Source organism: Ostrea edulis, chromosome 9 (assembly GCF_947568905.1).
Source record: "Ostrea edulis chromosome 9, xbOstEdul1.1, whole genome shotgun sequence".
NCBI lineage: Eukaryota > Metazoa > Mollusca > Bivalvia > Ostreida > Ostreidae > Ostrea > Ostrea edulis.
The window spans coordinates 39,356,600-39,371,811 of NC_079172.1; the positions used below are offsets into that span (position 1 = coordinate 39,356,600).

The window sequence follows — 15,212 nt, forward strand, 5'->3', positions numbered from 1 at the left end:
CCCATTTTTTCGGAATTTCCTGTCGTTAAAATTATCAAGATTCATACGCACATTGTTTATCACTACATCACATTCATGGGAAAATGGTATCGAAGACAAAAACATTGGAAATAGAAATATTGTCCTTTGAACTTGAAAATCGATATGAACCTAAATGTCCTTGAATACCCCCAAACTCTTTAACGTGGGGAGTTTTGGATTTTACCCTTTAGTGTTCTCGAACCCTTACATTTGACATGAAATAAATTGAAACGAAGATCTTGCTGCAAAGATCCGATAAGAAATGTGACTTCGGAAAACCCCCAGAAAAGACAAATCACAAACGGAAGGCCAATATCCCACTACAATTCTGTAGCAATGCCTCGTGGGTGAGAGGACGATTAATGAATTCCGAAATCCGATACATAGATTAACAGAATGAAAATGTGAAGATAACGAACAGTGATATCTTATACTTTCTGTTTTGTAATTTTCTGCGAGGGATCACTTACAATCTAATTTAATTTGTGTATGTCAGGTATTCTTGTAGTTCACGGTGTATGTGCCTTTTGGTTTAATTTCTACATGGGGAATTTGTAATACGGGTTATCATCTTACTGCACTGTTTAGTGATTTCTATGGTTGACATTTTAATCAATACTCTTAAACAGCATGATTTGGAATTACTCTTGTCTTTTGGCAAAAAACAAAGTAGAGTCAACTTGGTAGGAAGATTTGATCACGGTTTATGTTCTGAACTGAGATGATGGTATCATTTAACTTTTAAACGGCGCCGGGGACGGAACACCCCCAAGGAAGCGTCTGCATTCCACGTTATGACGAAATTTTAAATCAGTTCATAATAGGTCTTCATTTCGTCATTGGACAGTGATTATAAAAGAAAACAAATTACCCTGTCAGTACAACCTCGCCCGGTGTGTATAAAATCACAAGCTAGTCTGTTTTAAGCAAGTCCGAAAGAAATGATGACATTTGATCTACTTGTATAATCATGAATGTTCAAAATATAATCATCAAAGAGATATTCTTCTGCAGCAATTTCATGATATCGGTGTTCCTTTTCAATTGAACTATATTCTATATGGTAGTTCTGAGTATTCATATAACTTGAATTGCAAAATTATTTCTTATGTTCATAACTACATTAAATCTTCTAAGCGCTTTGACAAGTTAATTTTTGCACTTTTATTTGCTATAATTATTATTATCTTTTTTTTTTTTTTTTTTTTTTTTTTTTTTTTTTTTTTTTTTTTACAAAATATTAATTTTCTTTTTTCTTCTAACGGGCTGGATTGATCTATGTTAGTATTGATCTATATCATATGTATATATGTATGTGTGTGACTGTAGGTGGAGGATTGTGTAAGTATGTGTGTATGTATGTGTGGAACATGTTGATCTATAAAAAATCAATTAATAGCAAAATTCAACAAAACTCTTATTAACTATTTTCATGTAAACCTCATTACAATATTGCTAAATCTTCAAAAATCCTTTTTATCAATCATACCTTTGTACTTGACCTTTGTATTTGAGAGAGGGCCTACATAGGTTATGCCTGTTGCCCAATCCTGTTGAGTTTCTCAATAAAATATGTTTAAATTAATAATTATACATTACAAGAGCACTGTAGGTTTCAATAGTAAACTCTCTTGGTGTTTTATGCATGTGGTTTATGACTATTTGTTTGCCTTTACAAACGTTTTAAAGTTCCGCTTACCTTCAAGTAACAATAACCTCAAAATCTACAACTCTACAATAATATCACAAAATCCATACATTTTCCTTTATTGTTTTGTGAAAGTGTGGACATAAATACCCATTCATGTTTGAAATGACAAAACAAATGTTCGTTTTTTTTTTAATCTGCCCAGTTCAGTTCGTGCAACTTTTGTTTTAAAAAAAAACTTATTCCAAGTGTTCTTTGTACCGTGGCCTTTTGATCCAATTCGTCTTAAGTTTCACTGATGAAAAATAAATCGGTTCTATTGTGGGTCGGATACCGAGCTTTATTTTGATGAAAGGTGAAGATAACGAATAGTGATCAATCTCATAACTCCTATAAAAATACAAAATAGAAAGTTGGGCAAACAAGGATTCCTGGACACACCAAAGGTGGGCAGAGGTGCCTAGGAGGAGTAACCATCCTCTGTCGACCGGTAACACCCGCCCGTGAGCACTATGTCTTGATCAGATAAATCTAAATTTTTCGATGTCCTATACATATTCTAGCAAGAATAGTTTCAAACATTTTTCAGCATCACATGTTATACAGGAATCGCCTGTTTTCATTTCGTGAATAGGAAAAAACTCTGTAAATGGACTCGACTCTATTGTTGTATTTTCTTAATAAGGACACCTGATACAAAAAATGGAGGCATGGGTTGATTCATATTTTATGGCTTAGTTTGCTTGTGATAAGCACAAATATAAGTTCCTAAAACATAAGGGACTTTTAAATTTTCAATGATGTTCAAAAGTTGGAATAGATATACCATCTATCAATTTTGTGTTTAGTAAACCAGAAGTGATAAAAAATTAGATATATTACACTAGGAATGTGTATTGATTCCAGCTGACAAATCTTGTAAGAACATTGTCTTTCTTGGTAAGGCTCATTATAACAACAATACTTTAAACGATCAACATCTAGTAACACCACTTCAAGTTCTCTTTCAAAATATGAAATTCTTCAAAATCAGTTATTTTAAATTTTAAAAACATTTAATATCCCAGTCGACAGAGGATGATTACTCCTCCTAGGCACCTCTGCCCACCTCTGGTGTGTCCAGGAATCCTTGTTTGCCCAACTTTCTATTTTGTATTTTCATAGGAGTTATGAGATTGATCACTGTTCGTTATCTTCACCTTTCATCGAAATAAAGCTCGTATCCGACCCACAATAGAACCGATTTATTTTTCATCAGTGAAACTTAAGACGAATTTGAACAAAAGGCCACGGTACAAAGAACACTTGGAATAAGTTTTTTTGGTATAAAATACTTCAAGCAATATTACACTGCATGTCAGTTTTTATTGTACACACAAGTAATGTTTCAACTAATGGTGACATGCCAAAGTTGTTTTTCAAACCGAAAGGATAAAAATGTTTACTAAAGCTAAAATGTGATGATAACTGAAAATGAAAGAAAATATCTTTACTTCAATCACCTCAATGGTTGCTTAACGAAACAAATCACATCTGACATGTCCTCTTTCAATACTACTATTGAATGAAAAGGTTTTAATCATTCTTTGCTCTCAAAGCATATAGAAAAACTTTTTTTCCTATTCTTGGGAACCTGCAGGGGCATTATTCTTTATAAAGAAATGCACAAGCAAATGATTTGAGCCATTTTTGATTGGTTGGTATATTTCATGTATAACATAGAATACTGACTAGTCTACTTGTGTTTATAATTTGAAGGTGAAATTGAATCTAGAAGCGCCATGTCAGTGTGACGTAGATGGAACTTTAAGCACACTAAAAAGCCGCATTTTCGGACACCAACGCTACTTATCCACATGCAACAGCATACTAATGGAAAGCATCGTGTATAGTGAAAATTGCTTGATGTATGATTAACTACAAGTGTAATTACCTTTCCTACTACACGTGGGTTATTATTGATTTTAGTTTCTAAGAGGAAACACCTAAATATGAACTACTAGGATGGGCATTTGCAACTGTTTCGTCACCTTAAACAAACTACAGCTTCAGGATTTGTTGCTTCCTAAGACCATACAAGATGACGTCATTACCTTTTCTGCATATATAGTCGCCCGGAGAAAAGAGGACGGGTTTTAAGCGCAGTACGAGCTCGCATAAAAATCCGGCATCCGTGTTTTGGAAGATTTCCACACGTTTGAGTGTGTCTAGATGGACGTGGATGGCGATCTCGGCCTTCAGTTTGTCTGGTAGAAGGACCAGTGTTTTTTCTTCGTCCGTTGATTTGTTACAGTACCACAGGTAGTCAAACCACTTAATGACCCGGTCCTGGAGGCGGATCGGTACCCGTCGTAGAGACATATACGTCTTCACCCCGTCCAGCTTTGCTGTAAAAGAAAACAATATAGATAAATATATGGGTGGATAAAAATTCTGGTGTGTACTTAAGTTGGTGAGAAATACACTATGTATAGAAAAATATATTTGTAAAGTAAAACACAGTCAACTTAGTATAAATAGTGTTTACTGTTATACTAAATCAAAGTTTTTACTACCATATAGCAAACTAAAACATCAACATTTTATTATCATAAATCACAACATGTACGAGTTAAAGTATGAAAACAGTTTTACTGTGAAAGTGAAGTAAAGTATCAACATTTTCATTATAGTCCATATGAATTTTTTCTGGTGAAGTTTTGGATGTTCAAATATAGTAGATAAACTTATCACGTTTTTATTAAAGTTATTCAGTCTAGATTCAAGGGATTATTCAAGGAGTGCATTTAAGTTTTAAAGTTTTTACTACAGTGTATATATTATTGGATTTGCTTTTTGTAAGGGGTGAATAGGTAAAACTCATAACCAACAAGTCTAGATGTACGACATATGTGCAAAAATAGAAATGATCAACAAGCTACGTCAACAATTACGATGAAGAACAGTGACCAATCCCACAGAAATCCAAAAGTAGAGAAATCGGCAAAAACACGAATCCCTGGAAATACCACAGCTATAATAAAGTAGTCTCTCCTTTGCTACACTGCACCCTGTATAAAACTACTTGGCATAAAATTTAAAAAAAAAAATGGTGACAAACACGACACTGTCTTGTTAGTAAGATTGTATATGTCGGATACCCTGCATCATTCCTAACCTCGACTTTCACAGAAGTGGTTTCTCGCCAATGAGAAGTCAGTATTTACTGATTGGAGTTTCAATTTTGGCATTGGGGAAATAAGCATGGTCATTTATCAAAATAAAATATCCATAAGCACTGTCTGAATGAGCACTGTCAGAGTGAAATGTTCATTACAAGCACTGTCATTTGTCAGTGAGAAATATTCAAAAGCATTGTGAGAATGATATTTGCAAACGCATTTTTCTTCTTTAAAATGCTTTAGTTTGTCGTCTTTCGTTTTGATGCGACAGTGTCATATCATCTTTTTCGTCGATAAAAAAAATCATCACAGAATAGAAAACCGATGTCCATTAAATCGATGTCCATTTTACATTGCAGTCATACCTACCTGTATTACCATACTTCGTTTGTCGTCATAGTTAGCTCAGTAGTTAAATCATCTAACTAAATCTAATCATAGTCATTTAACTAGTAATGTAATGGTCTCAAGGTTTATAAATTCAGAATTACTAACACCATGAAGTATCATAATAGGTATCAAAGGTTTTACAGGGGGAAAGAACTAGAAATTCTGTTTAAAACCTTCAGAAGAATCACAACGTACAATGTCGCACACTAATACGTAAAAATCCTGATGATCGAATGCAGCGTACATATCTTGATGGGGTCACATGAAGGGTTTAAAGTTTTACATGGAACTACATGGATTGTGTATGGGAAAATTCTTTGAAATTATTCTTCATAATAACTTCATGATTACAATATGTTAAATTGTAAGTTGAAATCCACTCATCCTCTTATAGTGTAGATTCGAGTTAGAGGACACAATGATCCCCCCGGGGGGGGGGGGGGGCACAATATTTTGTTTCATATAGGAATTTGAATGCATCATAAAACTGTTTGAAAATCTTGACTTTGTCTTTAGTTCAGGACAAAAGCATTGTTTAATCTTAAGGAAACCGTAATGGGGCAGGGAAGGGGACAGCTAGAACATCACATGTTTTGCTCTCCTACAAAAATATCCTACACAGCAATTTTGCTATAAGTTGGTATCGCAGTCAATATGTTTTCGAGTTTACGATGCTTGATAGACATCGCACGCTGACGGAAAGACGGACGAGAATAGCAGAAAGGTTATCTAAGTAGCTCTTGTGTGACCTAAAAACTGACACATCATTTTTATCTAAACAACCCATTTCAAATAAAAGTAAATCAGGTGACTTCTAACTGTTGTATTCAATCACTACCAACACTTGCATCTATTTTAGTTACTAAAACTCGATGTTTTATTCTATGCACGACAGTTACATCATTCAACTACAAATTTCAAGACATAAAAAAGGCGGATATAGCTCGAAGCGAACGACAGCGCGATGTGTCTTGCAAGTTGATTTTGGCAAAATTATGTTGACAAAACACATCCATCGCTGTCCAAATCCTTATATTGCCTAAAAAATTTCATCTTGCCCCGGTGATCAATATCTGATCGTGCGTTCAGCTGTTAAAGCCATGTTATGCGGTGTTTCGCCAAAAAAAAAAACCGCTTTCGCCAGAGGATCATTTTCCCAGTGTCGTCACCTTAATTAAGTCTCATCAGGAAGGAAGCCCAACGTGGGTTCTCCTGAATTTAAGCAATAGACAAAAAAGCTCTTCACCGAAGCCGCCGCTCTCTCTCTCTCGCTCTTTTTAAGGTAACTATAATACGACATTATTACAATAGAGGAGAAAAGATGTCCTTCGTTCCTAATGTGAATGACTGATTGCAATTGGTCGAGATTGCGAAACAGTTTGAAGTGAACTTACCGCATGGAGATCGAGAAAAAAATCATTTCAATTGTAACTGATGATAAAGTTGATAAAATTTCAGCTCAGATGCGGAATCATCAAGGACGTTGGGAAAGGGCGTCATGATGAATTTAGAGTATTTTTTAAAAACGGCATAGTCACTGACAAAACTTATACCTAAGTGTGCTGGGGAAGAAGAATCCAATTATCGACATGTCTGTTTTCTTCATGCAGAGAGTTTTAGTTTCTCCAGACTGCAAAAACAGAACTCTGAAGTTGAAAAGTAAATAATAGCCTTTGTTGTGGTTGAAAAGTCTGAAATATATTCCTTTCATTTTTCTATTATCACATGACATAACTTATGCCACGTTTCTCCGATTCATTCAGCAAATTTTTGTGTAAATCGAGTTTTCTAAAAACCAATTTTACAAATCAATACGCAGGATATCCATGTTATCTTCAATGTATTTATGAGAAATAGAATTGAATTGGATTGAGATTTCTTGTTATTTTTTGTACAAAATCGTCAATGTCCAAAGCTTGACGTCAATTATTTTCGACATTTATGCCGATGCCCAAGCTACCATATTATGTTACGTATGTAAAGGCGGTGTTGATGACCATGGGCACGTCATGTATTCCTTTCCAAGCAATGAATATTTCTTAAAGAGCTTGTAGAAAACGGTTTTCTTTCTACAATGTACCTTTTCTCTGACAAAGGTTACATAATGACCGACTATCAGTCAAATCTACAGTTTTCAAAAACTGCACGCAAAATCGTAAACTGATCCTCTTTACAGCATAAAAAAGTAAGCTGATCCTCTTTACAGTATATGACAGTCTAAAAAAGTAAGCGGATCCGTTTTACAGCATATACTGATGAAAGGACATGTTGTTAGACTTTGTACAGTGGCGGATCTAGAAGGGATAGATGCTTATGGATGTTTCATTCCCCCCGGTTGAAAAGTTTTAACAAAAGGTCATGCTTTGCCATTTCCGGGTCTTCAACACAACACTACCTTTTTGAGGCGGAAAAGACACAAATTTACGTCGCAACCCCCCATCCACCCCACTTTAAAATTTTCTAGATCAGCTCCTGTTTTGAATGCAGGATGTCAAGCTACAAGAGAGACACAACAAATGTGTAAAGAAATTTGGTTTCATCCATCCAAACAAATGAAATAAATGGAGGAGCAAATTAAGAAAAAATGACAGAGGATTAGTGACGACCCGAAGGTTCTAATGAGACCTGCTTAACGCCCATGTGGGATCCAGAAAGGTGCCCCTAAGCTCCTAGGTTTTAGCGTTTTGTGATGGTGATTTTTTCCTGGCTAATTATACTACAATTGATGTATAATACGGCCATTATTAGGTGAATACACTCATGTTTGGCTCCCGAGTCTCGAATTAGACAATCAAGCCCTAGGCGACACTGAATTCATTGCATACTATGAAATCGTATATGATTGACTACTGATATTATTTCTGGTGAGTATTTCAATGATATTGAAAATAGAATCTCCACACAAGGTCAATGCAAGTACGTGCCAGTAACATATAGGAAATATGCAAGTACGTGCCAGTAACATATAGGAAATATGGGGTGATTTTATGCCCCCCCCCCACCCCCCACCCGGTAATAGTAAATTCAGGGGTCTATAGTTTTGGTCTGTCTATCGGTCTGCCCGCAAAAAGCTTTAACCTTGGTCATAACATTTGAACACCCATTGCTAGGACGTTCATATTTCACATGTGTATTCCTTTTGTTAAAACATTTCTGTTCGTACTAGAATTACTTTGTTGCCAAACGAAGGCATCAGTGTTTCACAATCATATCTTATTTCAATATTTTCTACCCTGCGATTATGCATACATGTCCATGTATATATTCTTACCACTATATAAATTTTGACGTGTATAATTTCCTAACGTAACGAGTTCTTTACACTGTAACGTTATGGTGTTTTTACGTATTTTGCATAAATTATCATTCCCTATTTTCCTAAGGCGCTGGAAATTAAGGACATATTATAAATACGTCCCTGAAAATCGTTATCATACTTAAGACCTTGCGGAGGGGGAAACGCCCCCATCTATTTGATGGCGCTAATGAAGGCCTTATTTTGTGAATGTTTAAGCGAACAGTTCCTCTAAATGATAAACGTTATAGACCACAGGCATATGTAATCAACAAACCAAGAAATCATTTTTAACATTTCAAGAGGGTTGTGTTCCAAACCTTCTCTGCAGAAGTCCGAACAGCTCAGTTACATAGATCATACTGTAGCGCCTTTCAAACGTAATTGAAAATACATGTATGCTGATTATTGCAAATTACATTTAATGTCCCGAGTTTAGCCAGACATCGTCAATATCTATGGTGCTTAGGCGCCTTAAGTTGCGTCCCTTAATTAGTTCCCAATGTTTTTGCCTTCGATATCTTTATCAATTGAAACGATGGCCATTTCCTCATGAATGTGAACATTGTGCGTATGAATCTTGATAAATATAGTGCGATTTTTAACGACTGGGAATTCCGACAGACATGAAAGAAAAATGTTAATATGGAAAATGAATTTCATTTTTGAAAATATATATGTATGAGGATATAAACAGCAGGGCGTTTACTGGCGTAAATCGTCGCAATTCATACCCTCGTGAATTTTTAATAAAGTGCACCGCCACGGCACATGATACGCCCGTCACATATTGTTAACAGTATAGATTGTACCCATTAAAACATTTTTTTTTATATCACCTTAATTAAATGTCACAGTGACCTTAAAGTAGGATTCGACACACCTTCTACCTAAGATGCATTAGTTGACCAATTTTGGTGATTCTAGGTCTAATAGTTTTCAAGTTATGAGCCGGACAGGTTTTTGCCATATATGGCCATATCTTCTTAATGAAAAGTCACAGTGACCTGGTTTTAATGTGCGACACACCTTCTACCCAAGATGTATCTACAGACAAAGTTTGATGATTCTAGGCCTTGTAGTATTTAAGTTACGGGTCGGACACGAAAAAGCTAACAGACGGACGGACAGACGGATATCTTCTTAATGAAAAGTCACAGTGACCTGGTTTTAATGTGCGACACACCTTCTACCCAAGATGTATCTACAGACAAAGTTTGATGATTCTAGGCCTTGTAGTATTTAAGTTACGGGTCGGACACGAAAAAGCTAACAGACGGACGGACATGAACGCCATACCATAATACGTCCCGTCTTAAGACGGGCGTATAAAAATGAAATATATTTCTTAAATGGATTCATGTCATGTTTTAAAACGTATGGGTCATGCTGCCACCTCCTCTATTGTTTACAATGGGTATTGTAATATATATTACTGAAATAAAATCAAGGGAATGTTACTCATGGGGATTTACATTTTTTGCGGAATTAGCGCCGTAGTAAAATAGTAAAAGGATATATAAAATGAGCATAGTGTTTTAATTCACTACCTCTCTGGGACCCATTCTAGATACATGTACCCTATTCTTATTTAAAGGGGAAGAAATCAGAAGATTTCTGTAACTTTCTTAATTGATCTGATGTCCCTACGCTATTCTACGCCATTATATACTTTATTACATCAGTATTGGTTGATAAAAAGTAAGAGTTTTTAAATACTTTACATAGAGAAAAAAATGACAGAAATGTGAAAATATTGGAACATGTGTAATCTAAAATGAAATCGGTACATCTTATTGAATTTGCCTGAGTATAACGGTTCTCAAAAATCTTAAAAATACAGATTCCAGAAGTTATTTTCTTAAAAAATTTCCATTCAGTTAAAGAATGAAATACATCTTTTAAAAAACTCTGACTTTTTCCAAAAGAGAAACGAGCACATTAAAGTAGGGTCAGCTTTACAAGCCGGTGTAGTTGTTCGGGACGCATGTAATAGGAATGGAATATATTGATTAGTGTTCAGAAAAGTGCGATTTTCAAGGATCAAGAAAAAAGCCACGTGTTACAATATTGAGATGAAACTGCACGAAGAAAGGATATGGTGAGTAATTTCCCTATCCTGTATCATGCGTATGTTATATATTATCAGAATCTAAATTTGAAGTTCTACCTGCGTTCGGATTCCCAGCGGAAATCATGTGTTCAGCGCCCAATGTCTAGTTAAGACACAATTAAATAATAAATGTCTAACTTAGTCAATTATGCAGAAATTGCATCATGCTTTCCTTGTTTTTATAATCTCCAAAATACAAATAAGTTGTAATCTTAACTTTTTATAAATAAATAGGTTTATAGAAGAATGAGATACGTTGAAACAGCACAATTTACAGCTGAAAAGGTAGATTAATGAATGTAAATGTTTGGTAATTAATCATTAGTACGTACAACTAATCATGGTGTACCAAAATACTCATGGCCTTCTTCCGTGAGAGGTGTAAGGCCATGAGGTACCCGCGACACAAACTGTCTTTTTCATTTCTTTTATTCAGAGAATGTAGAACATGTTCTGAAGTTCATGTATATACAAAATATGTATATCTTATAGCGTTCAGTGCATTGCTGAGGGTTTATCGCTATGTATACCCGGTATCCCATGCTGGAGGGTGGGGTGGGGATGACAGGTTGTGGTATTTGCGAAGGATATCGTTATATACATATAATTGAGTACCCAAATAGCTACTACTTTTATATCTAACAATGAAATTACAAAGTAATTAAGGAGGTCCGAACCTGTGTTTTGCAGTATTGTTATTTTCTGTCATCTATATTTTAATGTTCTACAATGAAAGGGTATTGTAAAAGAGAAAAACAAAACAGGTTATTGAGCTATGGTGCATTAAACTTGAACATATTCACACGATATATTAGCATCCTCTACTTTTGTCTGTTATTGTAAACACAGCTAATAAAAATCAATGAAAATAACGCTAGTATATCGTAAATAAAGATGGCCCTTCTACAATTCAAATATGGAAAAAATTCAGCCTATGGAAATTGAGAGTTTAAAAGAACATACGAGAGTATTGTCAGTTTTTAAAATTGCACATACGTTATAATGCCTTGCCCCAAAATCTAAGATGGAACTTTAAAAAGTGGGAGATGTAAATAAAAATTTTGAATTATTGGTCAAAAAACTAACTTAAGTTTCCATACAGTTTCTAAGCCTGGGAGTTTCCTGAATCGGTGTTTTGATTGGGGGGGGGGGGGGGGGGAAATATATGAACAAAATTATGAATTACAACACTTGAAGTAGTTTAAAGTCTATGCTACTTATATCATAAATTACAAAACAGTCTGGGTGTATAAATATTGACAATATACATGTATTAGATTAAACAGAAACGTAAAAATCATGCAGATCTAGAGCTTTTTGATTTAACAATCCTTACACCACAAAATGTAGTCTTTTGCAAACCATTTCAAAATTTATATTGGCACAAAATAGGTAACTGGATAGGGTTAAGTAATATTTTTATCATGTATTTGGACAAACAAAATAATTACTGACCCATTAACGTCACAATTAGAGAGTCCTGTACAGTTGCGCTCAAAAGCTGAGGAGCAACATATGTACACAAGTAACTTCCTAAAGCAAGACATCCAAAATACACAACTCCATGTGCAGGGTTTTATAAGTGTTTGATAAGTCCATGTACAGGGTTTTATAAGTGTTTGACAACTCTATGGGCCGAGTCTTTTCAGTGTTTGACAACTCTATGTGCAGGGTTTTATAAGTGTTTGACAAGTGATGCACAACATAGTAATCTTGACTTAGATTTCATCTGCACAGACTAGTTGTAATGAATTGTAAATAGATGAGTCTTTAGTTTAGATTTAAAGATACATAGACTAGCAGCAGTTCTGATATCATATGGCAGAGCATTCCACAGTTTAGGACCAGCCACACTTAAAGCTCGAGTTTGAATCACAGATGAGGTGGTAAATGGCACTTGTAGTAGGGTCTGATCACTGGACCACAGAGTTCTGGAGGGAGCATGGGGTGTTATGAGTTCGTGCAGATAGGATGGAGCCATGTTGTTGACTGTTTGTACACTAACACCAATGATTAGAAGATGATTCTTTGCTCAACTGGCAGCCAATGGAAGGAGCGTAGTACTGGTGTAATGCTGTCATATTTGCGGGTGCCTGAGATGATTCTGGCTGCTGCGTTTTGGATGGATTGGAGCCGCTGGATCTCCTTTGATGATAAGCCGTAGTAGAGAGAGTTACAGTAGTCCAGCTTTGTTGTTATGAAGGCATGGACAACACATTCCCTGTCCAGATATCTCCTCAGCTGGCTCAGGTTCTTAAAGTGGATGAAAGCACCTCTGCACACTGATGATACATATGCCTAAATGGTCATGTGATAGTCAATGGTTACACGAACGCCCTTGGCCTTAGTAACAGGAGTGATAGAGTCGTCTCCTACTTGCAGTGATGGTATATGCAGCTTAGAGGTAATTTGTTTGGAGGATATCACTAGCACCTCAGTCTTGTCTGTCAGTGTGTTGATCTTGAGGTGATGCTGAGCCATCCAGGTTTGAACTTACCTCAAGCAAGACTCCATCTGAATGACTACAAGAGCGGCCTGTTGGACTTTAAAGCTGATATACAGTTTATTATCGTCAGCATACATGTGCTACAAGACATTGTTCTTTCTGATAAGGCCTCCCAGGGATGCTGTGTAGATATTGAACAGAACGGGTCCGAGGACCGATCCCTGGGGAAAACCGCAGCCCAACTCAGTGGCACAAGACTTCGCTCCCTTCACTTTGACAATCTGGGTCCGATTGGTAAGATAGGACGCGAACCACATGAGCACAGAGTCCTTAATGCCAAGGTCCTCGAGTATTTGCAGCAAGCGTGAATGATCTACAGTGTCAAAAGCAGCCAATAGGTCCAAATTGCACTACCAAGACAGCCTTCTGCTCTCCAATGGCACAAAACTCGCAAAAGTGCCGTCACAGTACTATGCCCCTGACAGTAAGCACTTTGGAATGGCTCCAGTAGATTGTTCTTACTGAGGTAGGTTTGTATCTGTGCTACTACAACCTTCTCAATCAACCTACGTGTTTGACAACTCCATGTACAGGGATTTATAACTGTTTGACAACTCCATGTATAGAGCTTTATAACTGTTTGATAACTCCATGTGCAGGGTTTTATAAGTGTTTGACAATTCTATGGGCCGGGTCTTTTAAGTGTTTGACAACTCTAAGTGTAGGGTTTTATAAGTGTTTGACAACTCTATGGGCCGGGTCTTTTAAGTGTTTGACAACTCCATGTACAGGGATTTATAACTATTTAACAACTCCATGTACAGGGTTTTAGTGTTTGACAACTCTAAGTGTAGGGTTTTATAAGTGTTTGATAACTCCATGTGCAGGGTTTTATAACTGTTTTACAATTCTACGTGCAGGGTTTTATAAGTGTTTGACAACTCTAAGTGTAGGGTTGTATAAGTGTTTGATAAGTCCATGTGAAGGGTTTTATTATAAGTGTTTGACAACTCTATGGACCGGGTCTTTTAAGTCTTTGACAACTCTATGTGCAGGGTTTTATAACTGTTTGACAATTCTACGTGCAGGGTTTTATAAGTGTTTGACAACTCCATGTGCAGGGTTTTATAGGTGTTTGACAACTCTATGTACAGGGTTTTATAAGTGTTTGACAACTCTATGTACAGGGTTTTATAAGTGTTTGACAACTCCATGTGCAGGGCTTTAAATTGTTAGCCAAGTCCATGTGAAGGGTTTTATAAGTGTTTGACAATTCTACGTGCAGGGTTTTATAAGTGTTTGACAACTCCATGTACAGGGTTTTATAGGTGTTTGACAACTCCATGTGCAGGGCTTTAAATTGTTAGCCAAGTCCATGTGAAGGGTTTTATAAGTGTTTGACAACTCTATGTGCAGGGTTTTATAAGTGTTTGATATGTCTATGTACAGGGTTTTATAAGTGTTTGACAACTCTATGTGCAGGGTTTTATAAGTGTGTAATAAATCAATGTACAGGGTTTTATAAATGTTTGACAACTCCATGTGCAGGGTTTTATATGTGTTTGACAACTCCATGTGCAGGGTTTTATAAGTGTTTGCCAACTTCATGTACAGGGCATTATAAGTATTTGACAAATCTATGTGTAGTGTTTTATAAGTATTGGAGAGTTGGGTACATGTGATGAGTACTCTTATGACTGCTAACTGAGATAATGTAGAATTTTAGTTTTTTTAAATATAATATTCTCCTGAATATTATTTTCACAGCACACGTGCAAATGGCGTGTGAAACGTTGTAACTTTCCATTTATATGGTTAAATTTTCTATTTTTCACATTTGTATTTATACATGTAATATATATCATTTGTGTCGTATTCGTCTCTCTCTCTCTCTCTCTCTGTATTGTATACTATTTCATGTGTAGTCTATGTTGCTTCATTTGTACAGTACATCATGTTCCAATTTCATTGTATTCCTTAACATCCGACTGGTTACAGTTTTTGTGTTTATTATGTAATATGTTTTGTGAAACCTTGGGATAGAACCCATGTTTCTTATCTGACGTCATTTTGAATCAATGACCTTGTTCATTCAAGTTGATATTCCTCTTATCCTGGTGATGCTGCACACCAAAAAT

At 35.9% G+C, this 15,212-nt stretch overlaps 1 protein-coding gene across 2 annotated transcripts in view; it reads right to left on the reverse strand.

Moving 5' to 3' along the window:
• The window catches only part of LOC125659668 (cyclic nucleotide-gated channel rod photoreceptor subunit alpha-like), a 63,568-nt gene that overhangs the window by 16,246 nt on the left and 32,110 nt on the right, over window positions 1-15,212 (reverse strand). For both annotated transcript variants that reach the window (XM_048891412.2, XM_048891410.2), the window contains one exon: window positions 3,763-4,056. In XM_048891412.2, coding sequence (XP_048747369.2) covers window positions 3,763-4,056 — 294 coding nt within the window. The remainder of the gene's footprint in view (window positions 1-3,762; window positions 4,057-15,212) is intronic.